The 20,693-nt window shown below is 46.2% G+C and overlaps 1 protein-coding gene across 1 annotated transcript in view; it reads right to left on the bottom strand.

Annotated features, from left to right (window-relative positions):
- Nucleotides 1-1,529: 1,529 nt before the first annotated feature.
- LOC135975152 (olfactory receptor 4E2-like) overlaps nucleotides 1,530-20,693 on the bottom strand; it is a 30,301-nt gene continuing 11,137 nt past the window's right edge. Inside the window, exon 3 of the mRNA XM_065565201.1 lies at nucleotides 1,530-2,175. Within this exon, the coding sequence (XP_065421273.1) occupies nucleotides 1,530-2,175 (646 nt within the window). The remainder of the gene's footprint in view (nucleotides 2,176-20,693) is intronic.

Genomic DNA, 20,693 nt, shown 5'->3' with positions numbered 1-20,693 from the left:
CCCCTTTGGGCACCCCACTTTCTGTTTCCAATGGGTCAGCTGGATAGACCCCCTCATCCTGGAGACCTGACCCCCAGGTTTCCCTCAAAACCTGATCCACAGGAGAGGGGGATGGCATTTCGAATGCAGACTTTTCACCCTCCTCCTGGGAAAGCCCCTCCCCACAAAAGGTGGGTGGACTCTCTGGCCCCCACTGACCTTCCATTTGGGCTTCCCTCTTTGGGCTCCCCACTGGGTCCGACACTCTTGTGTCCCCTGAAAGGGAAGGTGATCCTGCCCCAGCTGTGGACTCACAGCTACCAGCTACGACAGACCTCTCACTGGCCAGCAAAATCCCTCCCCTTCCACTCGGGTTGGGCTGGCACTCAGCTATAGAGTCCTTGGGGCCTGTTTTTACCACAGCGGTCCCCAGGACCCCAACTTCCACCTTTGGGACACACGCCTCTGTGCACCCCAGGGCAGGCCCGGCCCCCTGCTGACCTGCAACTTCCTGGCAGTCAGCAGCTGTGGTGGCCTCCTTGCTACAAGGTGGTACATCCCCCTCCCCCGGGGAGATGATTACGGGACAGGAGCTGGCTTCATCCAGTTCCTCCCTCTGGAGCTTCCCTTGAGCCCCGGGGCTACAGGAACTGGCTACAACCAGCCCTGCCCCTGAAGCTGCATCCTTTACTGCTGCAGAGGAATCTAAGAGACACTCTCCTATTCCCCCAGCAGTCTGTGTGACTTCGCCCCCCCCCTCTGGGGCTTTTAGCACAAGATTCCTTCTCACTGCTAACCAACCCTGGGACAGATTCTGCCACACTAAAGAAATCATTCCCCAGTAGAAACGGTGCAAAATTGTGTGCCACCGTTGCAACAGTCAGCTCAGCCTGCAAATCCCGAGTTTGCATGTGTACTTTAGCTAAAGGTGCAAGGACTTTGTAACCCCCAACCAGCTCTAATTCTGCCATTTTACCTGGCAACAAATCCTTTTCTTGGATCAGGTCCCTCCTGACCACTGAAATCTCAGCACCCGTGTCCCTTAATCCAAGAAGCATTTGACCATTCAATTTAACAGCATGCATATGCTCATTGCTTGGTTGTGTGGAAGCAAGCTTTACAAATCCTGTGTGGAAAGAGGCCACAGCCTGGCTCTGAGAAGCCGCAGCTTCACTCAGTAAGGGACACTTATTCCTCAGGTGCTCAGTGGACTTACAATGATAGCACCTCTTGGGCTCCTTGTGGATGTGATGGCTGGGAATATTTTAAACCTTTAGATGGGGTGAGTGGGATTATTGTAATAAATCAATGTCTTTGGAGAGTGGGAATGGCCAGGTACACTGCCATAATGGATGGGAATGTCTTTGGTTGGTATCTATGCTAAATGGGAATGTACCAGAGTTGGGGCTGAGGTAACTGAAGAAAATGTCAAGTTCCCTCCTTGCCTACTCTGAATCCTGGTGCTCAATCAGCTGCCAAATAATTTAGGGAGCCCTTTTTTTAGCAACATGTTGTTGCATTCAAAGAAAGAACTGGCTCCCTCTTCATGGCTATTTCCTACTCCTTCCCATGGCTTTCTTGAAGGCAGCTTGCACATCCTTGTTCCTAAGACTGTAGATCATTGGATTCAGCATGGGTGTGACCCCAGTGTAAAACAAAGAGACCACTTTCCCAATGTCCATGGAGTAGCTGGAGGAGGGGCGGAGGTGGGTGAATAAACCCGGGCCATAGAACAGCAGGACGGTGAGGAGGTGGGAAGCACAAGTTGAGAAGGCTTTGCGTCTGCCCTGGGCCGAGTGTATTTTTATGATGGTGGATAGTATGTAAACGTATGAGGTGGAAATCAGCAGCAAGCAACTTCCACCTACTGCTCCACTGAGCAGAAAAACCAGCACCTCATTAAAATAGGTGTCCATGCAGGCCAATTTGATCAAAGGAGGGATCTCACAGAAGAAGTGGTTGATTTCATTGGGACCACAGAAAGGTAGCCTGGCTATGAAGAACGTATGTAACATTGAGTAGACAAAACCACCTATCCATATAGCAATGGCAGAGGACATACAAGTCCTCTGGTTCATGATGGTTGTGTAGTGCAAAGGCTGGCATATTGCCATGTAGCGGTCATAAGCCATCAGGGCAAGAAGCAAAGATTCGGATCCAGCAAAGGAGATGAGAAAGTATAGCTGGGCCATGCAACTGGAGAAGGAAATAGATTTAATCTTGGCAACCAACATCACTAGCATATTGGGGAGAGTGACGGAAGAGTATGAGATGTCTAAGAGAGACAAGTTTCAGAATAGCAGCCGTGTTAGTCTGTATCCGCAAAAAGAAGAACAGGAGGACTTGTGGCACCTTAGAGACTAACAAATTTATTAGAGCATAAGCTTTCGTGGACTACAGCCCACTTCTTCGGATGCATATATATGCATCCGAAGAAGTGGGCTGTAGTCCACGAAAGCTTATGCTCTAATAAATTTGTTAGTCTCTAAGGTGCCACAAGTCCTCCTGTTCTTCTTTTTAAGAGAGACAAGTTGACCAGAAAAAAGTACATAGGAGTGTGGAGAGTTTGATCTGCCCAGATAGCCAAGCAAATGGAGAGGTTGCCAGCCAAAGTCAGCAGGTAGATAATCAGGAAGCTCATGAAGAGTAACGGCTGCATTTCTGGGAAGCTCGAGAGGCCCAGGAGTCTGAATTCTGTCACTGTGCTTTGATTGTTCATGTTTGTCACTTTACCTGCATGCAGGGACAAATAAGGTGTATATACTCAGTTGAAAATAACATGCAGATAATACAAGACAGTGGAACGGAGAGAAGGTATATGTATGCTAAACATAAGTTCCACCATCTCTTCCTTTTCGGTCCACATTCTGTAGTTCAGGGAGCATTTTTTTCTGTCAAGCTCTTTCAAACATAATTAAGCCTTAAGCACTTATGTTTATTATTAATTATTATTATTATTACTTCTGGATATATTCCCATGTAACAATGTAAATAATACCACTTGATGTTCAATATTTATTCCCGCTGCACAATCCTAATTTACATCAATCCACCTTGGAAATTCAGCAGCTACTCAAAGTTTATATTCTCTGTTTTGATTTTTTTCCATCTTAATGACAGATTCTTTTTTAAATAAAGGTTTAAAGATCCTGTTAAAATGGTAACTTCTTATCAGGGCTGGTGGAAATGTTTCTGCCCAAAAAACCATACGAGCACATGCTGGAATCCATCTTGATTCAGGAGAGAAAGTGCATGCTTAAAGTTAAACAAATGCTTAAGCATTTTCCTCAGTATGGATGGATGAATTCCTGATTCCCTGGGCAACCTGGGCAGCAGTGACCCTGAGATGGTTAATTTCAGGATCCTCACAAAAGGAAGAAAGGAGAGTAGCAAAATATAGACCCCGGACTTCAAAAAAGCAGACTTTGACTCCCTTAGGGAACTGATGGGCAGGATCCCCTGGGAGGCTAATATGGCTGTATTTTAAAGAAGCCTTATTGAGGGTGGAGGAACAAACCATCCCAATATAGACTCATAGACTTTAAGGTCAGAAGGGACCATTATGATCATCTAGTCTGACCTCCCGCATGATGCAGGCCACAGAGCCATCCCAACCCCTTTCCCCTGACTCTGCTGTTGAAGTCCCCAAATCCTGTGGTTTAGAGACTTCAAGTAGCAGAGAATCTTCCAGCTAGCGACCCCTGCCCCATGCTGTGGAGGAAGGTGAAAAACCTCCAGAGCCTCTGCCAATCTACCCTGAAGGAAAATTCCTTCCCAACCCCATATATGGCGATCAGTAGAACCCCGAGCATGTAGGCAAGATTCTCCAGCCAGACCCTCATTGGCCATTGATACTATTTACCAGCGATGGCACACTGTTCATTTGACTAAAATCATGTTATCTCATTAAATCATTCCCTCCATAAACTTATCTAGCTTAATCTTAAAGCCAGACAGGTCCTTTGCCCCCACTGTTTCCCTCGGAAGGCTGTTCCAATATTTCGCCCCTCTGACGGTTAGAAACCTTCGTCTAATTTCAAGCCTAAACTTCCCCATATGACAGATGATGTGGAAAAAGTTGAAGTACTCAATCCTTTTTTTTGCCTTGGTCTTCACAGACAATGTCAGCTCCCACAATGTTGTCCTGGACAACACAGGATGGAGAGGAGGTGAGCAGCCCTCAGTGGTGAAAGAACAGGATAAGGACTATTTAGAAAAGCTGGACATGCACAAATGCATAGGGATCCAGATCTATTGCATCTGAGGGTGCTGAGGGAATTGGCTGATGTGATTGCAGAACCATTGGCCATTATCTTTGAAAACTTGTTGCGATCGGGGGAGGTCCTAGACAATTGGAAAAAGGCAAACATCATGCCCATCTTTAAAAAAAGGAATTAGGAGAACCCAGGGAACTACAGACCGGTCAGCCTCACCTCAGTCCCAGGAAAAATCATGGACCAGGTCCTCACGGAAGCCATTTGAAGCACTTGGAGGAGAGGAAGGTGATTAGGAACAGTCAACATGGATTCACCAAGAGCAAGTCATGGCTAACCAACGTGATTGCCTTCTATGATGAGATAACTGGCTCTGTGGATATGGGGAAAGCAGTGGACATGATATATCTTGACTTTAGCAAAGCTTTTGATACGTTCTCCCACAATATTCTTGCTAGCAAGTTAAAAAGTATGGATTGGATGAATGGACAATGAGGTGGATAGAAAGCTGGCTAGATTGTCGGGCCCAATGGGTAGTGATGAATGGCTTGATATCTAGTTGGCAGCCGGTGTTAAGTGGAGTGCCCCAGGGGTTGGTCCTGGGGCCAGTTTTGTTCAACATCTTTATTAATTATGTGGTTGATGGGATGTATTGCAGCCTCAGCAAGTTCGCAGATGACACTAAGCTGGGGGGAGAGGTAGAGATGCTGAAGGGTAGGGATAGCATCCAGAGGGACCTAGACAAATTGGAGGATTGGGCCAAAAGAAATCTGATGAGGCTCAACAAGGACAAGTGCAGAGTCCTGCACTTACAATGGAAGAATCCCATGCACTGCTACAGGCTGGGGACCAATTGGTTAAACTGCAGTTCTGCAGAAAAGGACCTTGGGATTACAGTGGACAAGAAGCTGGATATGAGAAGGCAGTGTGCCCTTGTTGCCAAGAAGGCTAACGACATATTGGGCTGCATTAGTAGGAACTTTGCCAGCAGATTGAGGGAAGTGATTATTCCCCTCTATTCGGCACTGGTGAGGCCACATCTGGAGTATTGCATCCAGTTTAGGGGCTCCCACTACAGAAAGGATGTGGACAAATTGGAGAGTCCAGCAGAGGGCAACAAAAATGATTAGGGCACTGGGACACATAACTTACAAGGAGAAGATGAGGAAACTGGGCTTACTTAGTATGCAGAAGAGAAGAGTGAGGTGGGATTTTATAGCAGCCTTCAACTACCTGAAGGGGGGTTCAAAAGAGGATGGAGGTAGGCTGTTCTCAGTGGTGGCAGATGACAGAACAAGGAGCAACGGTCTCAAGTCGCAGTGGGTGAGGTCAGGTTGCATATTAGGAAACACTATTTCACTAGGAGGGTGGTGGAGCACTGGCCTGGGTTACCTAGGTAGGTGGTGGAATCTCCATCCTTAGAGGTTTTTAAGGCCCAGCTTGACAAAGCCCTGGCTGGGATGGTTTAGTTGGGAATTGGTCGTGCTTTGAGCAGGGTGTTGGACTAGATGACCTCCTGACGTCTCTTTCAACCCTAATCTTCTATGTCTATGTCTTAGTCCCCTTTGAATATTGCTCAGCATTGGTACCTCACTTTGCCATCTGTACAATGGGGATTTACCATTTCGCACCTCACAGAAATAAATCTAAACATTAGTTGAAATTCTAAAACAAAACTTGTTTTATCTTTGAAATTCATTTTTTTAAAAATATATGGATATTTTTATTTAAGTTTATTTTATAAAAGTTCACTGGATGTTTTAAGTGGAACAATTTTAATCCCTTGCTGTGTGATTTTTTTTCCCATCTTACTTTTGAGAAAGAGAGATATATTTTCTTCTTTGTTCTTTTAAAAATGTATTAAAAATCCTTTCACATGCACAGAATATTTTTAATTAATGTAAAAATGTAAAAAATGGAAAATCACACTATAAAGACAAAGAAATTAATTAACAAAAATCTTCCAAATTTTCCATTTCCTCAAAATGTTTTCTATTTTTTGATAAGCTCTAATTAATTCATCAAATATTTTAAATATGTTCAGATAAGTCAATGGGAAAATCAAACAGATTTTTCACAGTTCATAAAGCTAAGCACTTATATGTCTTTGCATGACTGGGGTCTTAAATACATATTCTCTTCAAAATTACGAACTGCACTTCTACTCCTTCAAATCTATTATTTTTCATCCCTCACTGTATTTTTTTTTTTTTTGCCAATGAAACTATAAATGAAATGTTAACTAGGGTCTGTTCTTTTCACAGAGAGAGAAAGGATACATATTGTTCCGCACCTAAGTGTTTTCATGAAGGGTGTCACATATTCAGATATTAAACAAATTGTTTCTTTCTGACATGCACTTACCTACATGCTCCAGTCACAATGTGCTTTCCATGAGGCAGCAGATCTCCAGAAGAAAACAGACCTTGAAAAATTCAGTTTCTGAAAACCTTCTGCTGGTTGTTCATTCTCCAAAGCCTTGGAGATGTTCTAATTGTGTGGTCTCCTCACCGTTCTGATGATACAGATTGCTTCAGGATAATTGTTCTGCTTAATCTGCGAAGAGTTGTTTCAAGGAGCATTTATAAATTATAGACCCACAGATGTAAGTGATGGTTAAGATCACCTTGAGTGTCTTGCCCATCCTCTTGACTCAGTAGAAGGATTGTTTCCTACAGAATCCTCATGTGCTTTCTCCTATCTAATTTTAAATGTCAACAACCTTGATCATGTAACTTTCTAAGGTTTCCCAGTGGGCATTGTTAAAAAGTTAGTGGTATTTCACCATCAAGGCCTTCAACTTTCCTTTCACTGAAGTCTACAGCATATCTTCCAGTGCTTCAAACCAGAGAAGGAATACACCTGGGATTGTGGTTAAAGCACTGGAGTGGAGCTCAGAAAACCTTAGCTCAAATTCTATCCATCTGAAGCAGAGCCCCTTTGTGTCTTTGAACAAGTCACTCAGGCAGATTTTTAAATTTATTTAGGCACCTAGTAGGATTTCATAGAATCATAGAATATCAGGGTTGAAAGGGACCTCAGGAGGTCATCTAGTCCAACCCCCTCCTCAAAGCAGGACCAATTCCCAACTAAATCATCCCAGCCAGGGCTTTGCCAAGCCTGACCTTAAAAACCTCTAAGGAAGGAGATTCCACCACCTCCCTAGGTAACGCATTCCAGTGCTTCACCACCCTCCTAGTGAAAAAGTTTTTCCTAATATCCAACCTAAACTTCCCCAACTGCAACTTGAGACCATTACTCTTTGGTCTGTCATCAGGAACCACTGAGAACAGTCTAGATCCATCCTCTTTGGAACCCCCTTTCAGATAGTTGAAAGCAGCTATCAAATCCCCCCTCATTCTTCTCTTCTGCAGACTAAACAATCCCAGTTCCCTCAGCCTCTCCTCATAAGTCATGTGCTCCAGCCCCCTAATCATTTTTGTTGCCCTCCGCTAGACTCTTTCCAATTTTTCCACATCTTTCTTGTAGTGTGGGGCCCAAAACTGGACACAGTACTCCAGATGAGACCTCACCAATGTCGAATAGAGCGGAACGATCACATCCCTCGATCTGCTGGCAATGCCCCTACTTATACAGCCCAGAATGCCGTTAGCCTTCTTGGCAACAAGTGCACACTGTTGACTCATATCCAGCTTCTCATCCACTGTAATCCCTAGGTCCTTTTCTGCAGAACTTCTTCCTAGCCATTCGGTCCCTATTCTGTAACAGTGCATGAGATTCTTCCGTCCTAAGTGCAGGACTCTGCACTTGTCCTTGTTGAACCTCATCAGGTTTCTTTTGGCCCAATCCTCTAATTTGTCTAGGTCCCTCTGTATCCTGTCCCTACCCTCTAGCGTATCTATCACTCCTCCCAGTTTAGTGTCATCTGCAAACTTGCTGAGAGTGCAGTCCACGCCATCCTCCAGATCATTAATGTAATTTCAAAAGTAACTAGGTGCCAAACACCCATTGGAGTTTTAGGCACCTGGATGCTATTGAAAATCCCTCTAAGTACCCAAATACCTTTACAAATATGGTTTTCTGTGCCTTGGTTTACCCATCTTTAAAATGTAGACAATCATCTTTCTTTCTTATTTATTTAGACTGGTATTTTTAAAGGACCCTAAGGGAGTTAAGCACTCAGCTTTCTACAGTTATATGCTCTATCTTAACCACAAGTAACAAGCTCAGTGAAGGAATTTCTGGGTGAAAATCTCTAGCCTGTGCTATGCAGGTGGTCAGAAGTAGATGATTTTAATGATTCCTTCTGACCCCAAAATTTATGTATCTACAAAATCTAATTTATTTTCAAGAATACTTAACTGCCCTAAGCGTCTTTGATAAATCTTAGATTAGAAGGTTTTTGGAGTATATAAAATATGTATATACAAGGACTAAGAGAATGACTCCTCACCTCATTTGGGACTTTTAAGTGTATTTAGTAAAGAATATATGTTTCTTTCACTAGATGTTTATTTCTCTGTCAGCAGATCTATATCTGTGGCTACATTCTTTGATAACAAGTCAGTGTGCCAGGAATACTTGAGATGGATTATTTTTGCTATCTGTGGAAATTTCCTTAGGCTAAAATTTCCAAACATGAAGATCTACAATTAAGCATCCACATGCCTAAGTGACTCACAATGTGACTCAGTCACCTAAGTCCCTGTTTTAGGCTTCACTGCAACCCACTAAACTCTGGCCAAAAACTTGGTGCCTATGTTTTCAGGGTTACATTTCTCTAGGCACCTCTGTTTCTGCCACTGGGTATGGGCAGTCCTGGCTCACTCTAGGAGTCCAGACACCTAACTCCCACATAAGCTCCAGTATGATAGGTGAACTGTCATAAGATAGGCAGGCAAAGACCTATTTAGGGTGCTAGACCTGATCCAATAGGCATGCTCAGTATAAAGTATTAAATAAAGCTTTCATTTTAACAGCATCCCTTGTTCCCTTTCCCTTTAGCTGAAGAGAGTTTATAGAAGAAGAAAAAAACACCTCTTGTTTGACAGTCTCGCAAACGGTATCAAAGATGGTAATAACTGTCCTTTTCGGTAAAAGAAAAGAAGTTGGTTGAGATGAGCTGGAGGTATTGTTATTGCTGCTCTGTTAATATCCTTTCATTGCAGCCAACCTGTGGGATTCAGATGGAGCTGGCTGAGGTGTTGGACTCATCTGTGTCCCTTTCTCTGGCCTGGTCTGGTCCAGACATCTCTCAGGATGAGGACAAAGGAAGCGCAAGGTCCCAGAAGATGTTAGGGGTGGCAGTTATGATGATGAAATTTGCTCCAGTAGCCTCTGTCCGTTCTTCCTTCCCCCCCCCCCCCCTTCTTTCTTTAAGGACTCAGAAAGGGGAGCAATGGGTGGAATAGCCCATCCCCTTATTATTTTGTCTACCAATTAGGCCTAATATCCAACACACCAACTTTGGTTCACTAATTTATGGCTCCACATCTCTTGTTTTTAGCAAGCATGATTTCAGCAGTCCGTGAATTATATCAACAAGAGCTTTTTGTTTAGACTAATTCAGTCTTTCTGTCTCCCTTTCAAACCTTCTCCCATCAAAGTTTTTTATTATAGGTTATTGTGACATCTTATGAACTTTCACATAATTTTTAGAGTGATTTCAAAGTTAGGGTAAATTTTTAGCCCCAGTTATCACAATAAGGTTCAACTCCCTGCTCTCCCTGAAAGGAAAAACAAAAATCTGAGCCAGGGTCTCTCACACCTTTCAGGACAGTGTGCTAACCACTGAGATATAGGATATTCCAATGGAAAGCTCTCCTATTGAAGTTGTTCCACTGTGAACTAAATAATTGAAGAGTCATTGGGCCAGAAAGAAACTGTCAATGAGGATGATTTGATAGCTTGGTGGTTTGGGCCTCCATCTCTGAGGTGGGAGACCTGGAGTCTAATCTAGTTTTCCTGCTTCAGTGACAGTGGAGCAGCTTCAACAGTAGAGACTGAGGGAGGGCTACATCAGAATATTACACAGGTCAATGGTTTGGCTACTAGGACACCCCTGTATAAATCCTTTCTCCCTTTGGCATAGGGGGACTGTGACTCTCTGTGCCCCAAAGCAACACCCCGGCACCCCCACATTCACCATTGTCATATAATTATAACATGTTTTGTACAAAAGATGCCTTGTGAGGTATCATTCTAAAAGTCTTGATCTATTGAACAGTAATATCCTGTTGGATTGTATGTGCTGTCATTGTATGTGAAGTTATGAAGTTTTGCTATATGTGTGTTACTGAAAGACGTTGTGAAGATGGAAACACCCCCCACTAGACTTTCAGATACAACCGTGCTAATGGACTAGCAACAAAGACAATGGACCATGGAAGAGCTTATCCTAACCTGTGGATGCTTCAGTCAGCCTTTGGACAATGGCTGCCATGACTTATTGGCAGCAGGCAAGGGCTTGTGACCAGATCATATGATACTGAACTCCAGGGGGTGGGGGAGATAGCTCAGTGGTTTGAGCATTGGCCTGCTAAACCCAGGGTTGTAAGTTCAATCCTTGAGGGAGCCACTTAGGGATCTGGGGCAAAATCAGTACTTGGTCCTGCTAGTGAAGGTAGGGGGCTGGACTTGATGACCTTTAAAGGTCCCTTCCAGTTCTAGGACATGGGATGGGATATCTCACCTGTATCTTTCCATAAACTGGGCTGGGAAATTGGCTTGAAACAAAGGGGTTCCTGCCATATGGAATAAACTATAAAGGGGGGAAGTGACATCACCACAGTGGCCCACTCCCCACACAAGAGAACACTTGGAAACATCTGAGGAATGAAGACTGAACAGGGGGAAGTGCTGGTCCCAGGCTAAAGGGATTTCTAGTCTGTATATGGAAGCTTGATGGGCTGTTGTACTATCTAACAGGGTGAGACATGGCTTGATTCAAATCCTATGTCGTGTATAAGACAGACTGTCTGTTTATTTCTTAGGTAATCATCTTTGATCTGTTTGCTATTACTTATAATCACTTAAATCTATCTTTCTGTAGTCAATAAATCTGTTTTATATTTTTTAACCTAAATCAGTGTGGCTTGAGTGAAGTGTTTGGGAAAAATCTCAGCTCAGTTAACAAAGGTTTTGTGCATATTCCTCTCCACATAGAGGGAGGGGCAAAGTGGGTAACTGTAATTCATTCATAATGATCAGGCTTTTGACCAGGGCAGGATGGTACAGCTCTGGGGTCCTAGGCTGGGGAGCTGGGGGTATTTTGGATGGAGCTTTTCTATTGTGAGTTCATGCAGTGGCTGGCAGAGCATTCATGAACACATCTGAGTGTGGCCCCTGCCTGTGGAGGTTGATGTGAGTGCAAGCTTGGAGGGATTTACAGCTTGTCACAATGTCACAGTGCAAGGGGGAACCCAGATTGGTGAGACAGAGGGCTCAGCTGTACCCTAGTTCCAGGTGGCACCCTGGGTGGGGGGAGAAACCCATCACAGGGACATTTAACTTGAGTCTCCAACATATCAGGTGAGTGTATGCTAGATGTTGGGCTAAAAGCTATAAGGTGAGCATCAGCCATTTTGTGTGGGGCGAGGCAGGTACCTAACTCATTCTCACAAGAATCAGTCATCTGAATCCCTGGCAAGCCAAGCTAAGTGCCTCCCTGGTGTCTGGACTTACGAACCTGTTTCTGTGAGAAGACTGGGGCCTAGGACATAACCCTGCTGTCTGCATCTGCCATTGGCTAGCTGAGATGGGGAACCATTTAGTGTGTTGCCTTTTGAGGATCTCATTCGTAGGCACCTATCTCTTCTCATTCATTATGCAGGATCCTAGGTGCCTAACTCGGCTTTGTGGAGTCCAGTGTTGTTCCAGCAATTTCCTAGACACCTGAAAGTTAGGCAGTGCAGCACTGAGCACTGCAACACCAAAACCCCTTTGTGGAGATGAACCCTAAATCTATATTTAGGTACCTAAATAAGAGGTTTGGCTTTCAGAAGTACTGTTCGCACTGGTTTCCGAACAGGATTAGAGGCCTGACTTCATTCACAGAAGTTAACTACAGGTATCAGCATGCCCCTGCTTTCCATAGATCTTGACAGTGCATCATTGTTAAGTGCTAGCAATAATTTGGGCTGAGGTTTTCAAAGGAAACTATGAAATTGAGTTTGGATGTCCAAAGCCCATTTCATTATGACTGGGTGTCAAGCTCCCTTCAGCTTCTTTGAAAAGCCCAGAGTGAGTGAGACTTGGATGCCTTTCCAAGTGATGTGCTGTGTTCCACCACAAAGCTATTGGCTTTGATGTAGGAACCAGAGAAAGGTCCATTGCATCATGAAATCGGACATCCTGTGTACCACAGGCCATAGAGTCATGTCAAGCTGCTCCCGATAATTAGTTGTTGGCCAAAGCATCTCACAGAGAGACATCCAGCCTGGATATGAAGGCTTCAAGAGATGGAGAGTCCCCAGCCATGCCAGGGCTGCCTTAGGGAAAATGTTGTCCTAGGCAAACTTGTATTTTGGTGCCCTGGCCCCCGCCCATTGCCCCTGATGCCTCCCAGGGACTCTCACCACTCCCCATTGCTCCTGCCCCCCCACTGCTTCCCCTGTCCCCAAACCTCCCTGATCCCCACTGTCTCCCTTGAGAGAGCATGGGGACAGATATTTGTATATGATGGTATGCCCCCCCTCCCTCTGAGGGCTTGAAACACCAATTGCACCACCTCGTCTCTCTAGTGTTGAATGTCAGAGCTAACTTTGATTCCATTAAGAGTCTAGTTACAGGCTGCTGAGCTGAATTCACTTTGGGCCAGTGATGCACCAGCACTGGGGGTCCCCTACTCTGAGCTGAAATCATAAAAGAGTTAAAGTTATTAAGTGCTGTGTAAACAAGTGGGGGAGCCTGAAGCTATATTGCTAAGCAGCTGGCAGAGCAATTTGTGGGGATGACTGGAGGAGCAACGAGCGGTGCGGAGCCTTGCGGGGACAGTTGGAGCAGCCCAAGGAATGGCGAGCAGAGCTGTTTGCGGGGACAGCTGGAGCGGCTCACAGGTCGTTGAGCGGAGCAGCTTGTAGAGCGGAGCGGTTCATGGGACGGCAGAAAGTGGACTTGCTCGTGGTGAATGCTGCGGTGGAACCCCACGGAGAGACAGCCAGCCTTGGATCACGTAAGGTGCCCCTTAACACCCTGCGTGCTCCCCTTTTACTCTGGGGGTGCACTGACCAGGGGCAGAGACTTTGGGGGTTGTTGGACTTTGGGGACTCTGGTGATTTTTGGGTTGCTGGATTCAAGAACCTAAGGGAAAGGACACAGCCCAATTTGCTGGGGTGGGTTTTTTTGGCTCATGGTTTGTGTTATGAATCCTGTTTGTGGTGTATTTCCAATTTAATGCTGATGTCATTTACTTCATGTTATTAAACATTTTCTGCTACACTCAGACTCCGTGCTTGCGAGAGGGGAAGTATTGCCTCTTAGAGGCACACAGGGGGTGGTATGTAATTGTCCCAGGTCACTGGGTGGGGGCTCGAGCCGGTTTTGCATTGCGTTATTGAAACGGAACCCCTAGATACAGAACTCGACCCTTGTTGCTGCCAATTTAGATGGGCAGAAGGGTTACATTTTTGGGGGCTCATCCAGGATTCCCTGGGTCAGTACCTCTCGCAAGCACCTGTTGTGTGTTCCACTGCATTGGGAAACAATTGTGTTTATATTTTGAGGAAATTACTGTTCATATAATGGCTAATATGTCAGGTTTGTTGGGCCCCGGCCCTGCAGCCTCTAGCTCAGGGGCCGCAGCCTCAGCCAATGATTGGGCAAAAGCACTGGGGCAAATATTGGAAAAGGTTGTGCTGTCCCATGCTATGTCAAACTCTTGTCATGAGTTAAGATTATTTGCTGGGGCAGAGGAGTTCAAACCCTGGTTGGAGCATACCACTGAAATGCTGCAGGAGTGGGCCGTACCTGATGCAGAAAAGCGGAGATGTCTAATAGAGAGCCTTAGTGGCCCAGCATTAGATGTGATTCGCACCCTGAAGCTCATTGACCCTGGGGTCAGTGTGAAGGACTGCCTAGAGGCCCTTGATCATACCTTTGGGAGCGTAGAGGGCCCTGAAGACAGTTACTGTAAGTTCCTTAATTCCCGACAGCAAAATGGCGAGACGATTTCAGCCTATATACAGGGGCTGGAGAGACTGTTTCAGAGAGCTGTCATGAGGGGAGCAGTGCCTGCTGAACAGATGGATTGGACCAGACTGGCTCAAATTGTAAGAGGAGCTCAGTATCAGAACCCGATTCTACTCCATCTCCATCTAAAAGAATGACGGGAACATCCCCCAAGTTATTCCCAGCTGATAAAGAAGGTCAGAGAAGAGGAAGAAAGCAGGATGCCAGTGAGTTTTGGGAAGCCCAAACATTGGAGCCAGCCGGCACAACACCACTGCAAATGGCCAGTGTACTGATGGTGAGCACCACAGAGGAACTTGCCCAACAAATCCAGGTCCTGACAGAATGGATAGCTGAACTGCGAAGCATCATTGACCGAGCTAAGACTTCCAGGAATAAGGAGCCTCTGACTGTGGCGATGGAGAAGTCAGCATTTAGAGCCACCGTCCCACCTGGGCAAAGGGGGAAAGGACAATTCTTCTGCTACCGATGTGGTCAGGATGGACACAATGCTGCCAAGTGCCATAATGAAGAAACCCCCTCCTTAGTGTATGGAAAGCTGAGGATCAGTTGGGAGAGATCTGGTAGCTGCCAGAGAGTCCGGGGACAGGGACCACTCAGGCCTGCAGGATTTGAAGATTCCCCCAGAAAAGACCATCCAGCTAAGATCCCCGCAGGACTGATAGGGCCTCGAGCAGAGGTCATGGTGAGGATTGAAGGGGTGGAGTGTAAAGCCGTGCTTGACACTGGATCTCAAGTGACTATTATATTTCAGTCATTCTACCAACAGATGCTTAGGCACCTGCCTATACAGCCACTGACTGGCATTGGTCTGTGTGGCCTCAGCATGGTTGAATACCCTTACCAAGGGTATGTCATAGTGCACCTGGAATTCCCAGAGGAGGTTGCTGGGGTAAGAGAAGAGGTGGATACAGCTGCATTAATATGCCCTGACCCTAAAGGGACCTCTGATGTGTCCGTGCTGATAGGGACCAACTCCAGTCTCTTCAAGGTGCTCACGGATTACTGCAGATGACGGGCTGGAGACCAGTACCTGAATACCCTGATGATCCATACGCTTTGTGCTGAAGCCTATAGGAAGATTGAGGGTGCGAAAAAGGAGACATCTGAGCTACCAATTGGGGCACTGATGTACATGGGCACAACCCCCTTAATAGTGCCTGCAAGGACGGAGCAAGAAGTGCTTGTCATGAGTACCTGGCTGAAAGGCAGTAAAGGGGCATTAACAATGGCAGAGCAGCCAGTTGAAGGAGAGCTCCCGGAAGGAGTGCTGGTCCCCAGTGGAGTCATAACCCTCCCTGCTGAAGCCCAGGAAAAGGTGACTATACTGATTGCTAATGAAACAAGTTGAGATGTTGTTGTGAAGCAAGGACAAAAGATAGCAGACCTCTTTGAGCCTGAATCAATTGTAAAACCCCAGTGTGAGACTCAAGTTCCGACAATAGACCCAGCGAAGTTTCACTTTGGAGATTCACCGTTGTCCGAGGAGTGGAAAGATTGCCTGAGGAGGAAACTTTGTGAAAGATCCAAGGTGTTCTCATTGCATGAGTGGGATGTGGGATGTGCAAAAGGAGTAGAGCACAACATCAGACTACATGACTCTTGACCTTTCAGGGAGAGATCTAGGAGGATTGCCCTCTCCGAGATGGAAGATGTGCGACAACACCTTCAGGAGCTGCTGCGAATGGCCTCATTACAGAGTCCCGCAGCCCATACGCCTCACCCATTGTGGTGGTCTGTAAAAGGAATGGGAAAATCCGGATGTGTATTGACTACCGCACCCTAAACTGCCGTACTGTGGTTGACCAGTACACAATGCCCCGAGTCCAAGATGCCTTAGGTTGTTTTCTGAGAAGCCAGTGGTTCTCTGTGTTGGATCTTTGGAGTGGATACTACCAGATCCCTCTGGGTGAAGAAGATAAGGAGAAGACAGCCTTCATCTGCCCATTAGGGTTTTATCAGTTTGAAAACATGCCCCAAGGGATTTCTGGAGCACCTGCCACATTTCAACATCTTATGGAGAAAGTTGTGGGAGACATGAACTTAGTGCAAGTGTTAGTTTATTTGGATGACCTGATTGTGTTTGGAAGAACCTTGGAGGAGCATGAAGAAAGTCTTCTTAAAGTGCTTGATAGGTTAGAGGATTATGGTTTGAAGCTTTTAATTGACAAATGCCAATTCTGCAGGACCTCAGTGAAGTATGTGGATCACATCGTGTCCCAAGAGGGTGTGAGTACTGATCCCAATAAAATAGAAGCACTCACTACATGGCCATGTCCAAGACTACAGAGAACTCAAGACCTTTCTTGGGTTTAGTGGCTACTACCGCAGATTTGTGAAAAACTATGCTACGATTGTAAAACCTCTGAATGATCTTACCAGGGATACGAGTCCAGCAAGAACAAATCTAAGACCAAGAATAAGGGGAGGTCCCCAAAGCCTCCTGTGCAGAGACACTATGGCCCCTTCGAACCATTTGGGCCACAGTGGGATGAGAGAGATGAAAGGGCTTTTCGAGAAATCATTACTTGCCTAACTCATGCTCTGGTCCTAGTCTTTGCTGACCCAAGCAAGCCATTTATCCTGCATACTGATGCCAGTTTGAAGGGTCTGGGAGCAGTACTGTACCAGGAAGTGGAAGGAAAATGTAAACCTGTAGCCTTTGCCAGCCAAGGACTGTCTGATAGTGAAATGCGTTATCCCACCCACAAGATGGAGTTCTTGGCCTTGAAATGGGCCATCACTGAGAAATTTCGAGACTACTTGTATAGTGCTCAGTTCCAGGTGTGGACAGACAACAACCCACTGACCTATGTGTTAACAAGTGCTAAGCTGGATGCTACAGGGCAAAGATGGATGGCCGCTTTGGCTAGCTATAACTTCAGAATTCAATACTGACCAGGGAGAAGCAATGTAGAGGCAGATGCATTGTCCAGGTGTCCGCAGGCACCAGGAGTTGCTGTGATTCCCACAGATGGAGTGAGGGCTATTTGCAGTGTGAGTTGCTGAGAGCCAGAGGCCCCCATAAGAGTCTTCATGGATGTGCTGCAGAAGCTTTGGGCCTGCCCCCTGAATGCGTGCCTTCTGCTTCAGTGAACTATATTGCATTGGACCAATCTCCTTTGCCCATGCGCAATGCGGCTGACTGGCAGGAAGCCCAGCTGCAAGATATTGACATTCATGATACACTACTTGCCAAAAGGGAGGGGCGAAGCCCAGCTGTGGTTGTCCCCACCTAACCTGGAGGGTAAACTACTATTGAGAGAATGGACCAAACTAAAACTGATTCAGGGAGTGCTACACCGAGTGACCACAGACCCTTTACAAAAGCAACGAGCACAGCTAGTGCTGCCAAAAGAGTACAGAGCCTGGCATGAAGGCCCTGCATGATGACTTTGCACATTTAGGGATGGAGAGGACCCAAGAACTTGTTCGTAGTATGTTCTATTGGCCTCGGATGGCTGAAGATGTTCGCAGGAAATGTGAGACCTGCGCTCGATGTGTTCAAAGGAAAACTCTGCCCACGAGGGCTGCATATCTGAAGAACATCACCGGCAACAAACCTCTGGAGCTGGTATGCATTGATTTCTTGTCTTTAGAAGTAGACAAGAGGAATATTGGATGCTTATCACTTAGCTACATCTGCGGCTTGGAAGAACGCAGACTGCAACAAACAGCGATATGATGCTAGGGTACATCTGCAAGAGCTCCAGCCGGGGGGACAGAGTCCTGCTGCGAAATTTGGGTATTGCTGGCAAACACAAGATAGCTGACAGATGGAAGGCAATACCTTACTTGGTGATGGAAAAGCTAGGAGACCTGCCAGTCTACAAAATCAAACCTGAAGATAGTCCAGGGCAGACAAAGACAGTGCATAGAAACCTTTTGCTCCCTGTGGGGGAATTGGTAGGCACCCCTTATGAGATGGGCCACAACAGGGCAACCAGGCAGAACGAAGGTGCTGGACCAAAGCTGCCTTCCAACGTGGACAGCCAGCCCCCTGCAGCTAACCTATCCCTATGCAGCACATCCGAGAGTGAGTCTGAGGAGGAAGACACAACCATGGTGTATCCTGGGATGGAGACAAGATTTCAGTCTCGATCAGCTGAATCAAAAGAGAGCTCCTCCTCTTCTGCACTAAACCCATGGCAAAAGTATTTAGGCCCATTCCTGACACCCCTGAGCCACTGGTGGGACCCCCATGTGATGACACACACAGGTTATTGAACAGTGGAGACATACAGGTGGAGGATGTCCTGGGCACCTTGGACCCTCCACTGTTAGAACTAGAAATGGAGGGGCCTATGCCAGTAGCCGAGGGGCCCTCAAAGAAAACCTCTCCATCTGTCGTTCAAGAGGTTGTCCCCCCTACCACGGCAACAGAGATTCTCAATAGACGAGAAAGGGTAATAAGACCAGTAAAACGGTTGACTTATGATGCACCTGGGGTGACTAATGAGGAACCAATATGCTTAGCACACAGGCTTGTGGAAGCTAAAGTGGGCTATCTGAGGCCCTTTGGAGGGAACCAGTGAGTTGGTATAATAGGGAGTGTGATTTGTTGGGACGACAAATTCTCGACTTGGGGGAGGATGTAAGCAGAGTCAGGATGAGCTCTACCCTGACATCTGGTGGTGAATTATGGTGAGTGTGGAAAAGAACTCCAGGGGCTGATCTTGTTTGCATAGGCACACCCACCCGTGTGGCATGAAACAACAGCAACTGAAAGTGGTTACTTTGGCTGGTGTGGGATCCCCAGTTTCTCTGTTATTGGGACAGGAAGAATAAAGTTTTGTTACCCTGATTCTGTGAATCAAGGCCAGTGGAACTGTTGTATGACAGAAGGACTGAGTGAGTCCTTCACCATTACCTAAGTACCACTTGCTTGACAAGGGGCCTGGGTTAGAAAACCCAGTGAATTGAGAGAGGATGGGGATGGGTATTTGTATATGATGGTATAGGCCCTCTCTGAGGGCTTGAAACACCACCACCACCACCTCCTTCTCTCTCTCTCTCTCTCTCTCTCTCCCCCCCCCCTCCACTGTTGAATGTCAGAGATAACTTTGATTCCATTAGGAGTCTAGTTACTAGCTGCTGAGCTGAATTCACTTTGGGCCAATGGTGCACCAGCACTGGGGCTCCCCTACTCTGAGCTGAAATCACAAAAGAGTTAAAGTTATTAAGTGATGTGTTAACTACTGGGGGAGCCTGAAGCTATATTGCTAAGCTGCTGGCAGAGCAGCAAGCGGCGCGGAGCCTTGCGGGAATGGTTGGAGCGGCCCCAGGAACGGCAAGCGGAGTTGTTTGCGGGGACGGCTGGAGCGGCTCACAGGTTGCAGAGTGGAGCGGTTCATGGAACGGCAGGAAGTGGACTGGTTTGTAGTGAAGGCTGCAGCGGAACCCCATGGAGAGACGGCCGGCCTCGGATCACATAAGGTGCCCCTTAACACCCTGCGTGCCCCCCTTTTACTCTGGGGCTGCACTGACCGGGGCAGAGACTTTAGGGGTTGTTGGACTTTTGGGACTTTGGGTGGTTGCTGGACCCAAGAGACTTTGGGGGTGTTGGACTTTGGGGACTCTGGGTAATTTTTGGGTTGCTGGATTCAAGAACCAAATGGAAAGGACACAGCCCAATTTGCTGGGGTGGGGTTTTTTTGCTCATGGTTTGTGTTATGAATCCTGTTTGTGGTGTTTTCCCAATTTAATGCTGATGTCATTTACCTCATGTTATTAAACATTTTCTGCTACACTCTGACTCCATGCTTGTGAGAGGGGAAGTATTGCCTCTTAGAGGCACCCAGGGGGTGGTATGTAATTGTCCCAGGTCACTGGGTGGGGGCTCAAGCCAGTTTTGCATTGCATTATTGAAATGGAACCCATAGATACAGAATCCGGCCCTTGTTGCTGCCAACTTAGGTGGGCAGAAGGGTTACACTAATGAAACATTAAGTCTATGTCTACACTACCCCATAGTTCAGACTACAGGAGAGTAAATGGCTAATCTCCATACACACCCATCTATCTATCTATTGATCTAATTGGCCTTCATCAATGTAAAATCTGACCCTAAAAGTTCTTGGATTGAGCCTGATCCAAAAACAGCCGAAGTGAATGTATTTGGGCATTTGTATCTGGCCCCATATGAATTTCCACCCTTTTTCTGATATGTTACATGCTTTAGATTGCACTTCAGTCATTAAAACAGAACAGCTGGGGTTTTGCTTTGTGTGTCTCTGGTTCAGGAATTCCAGTGGGATTACAGAGACTGGGTCCCAGAGATGCCAAGCGAGGGTTGAAATGAAGGTACAGTCTAATTAAGTGCTTTTATTTCACTGTGTCAGCCTCCAGAAA

Source organism: Chrysemys picta, chromosome 13 (genome assembly GCF_011386835.1).
Source record: "Chrysemys picta bellii isolate R12L10 chromosome 13, ASM1138683v2, whole genome shotgun sequence".
NCBI lineage: Eukaryota > Metazoa > Chordata > Testudines > Emydidae > Chrysemys > Chrysemys picta.
This window is presented reverse-complemented; position numbering and strand designations above follow the sequence as displayed.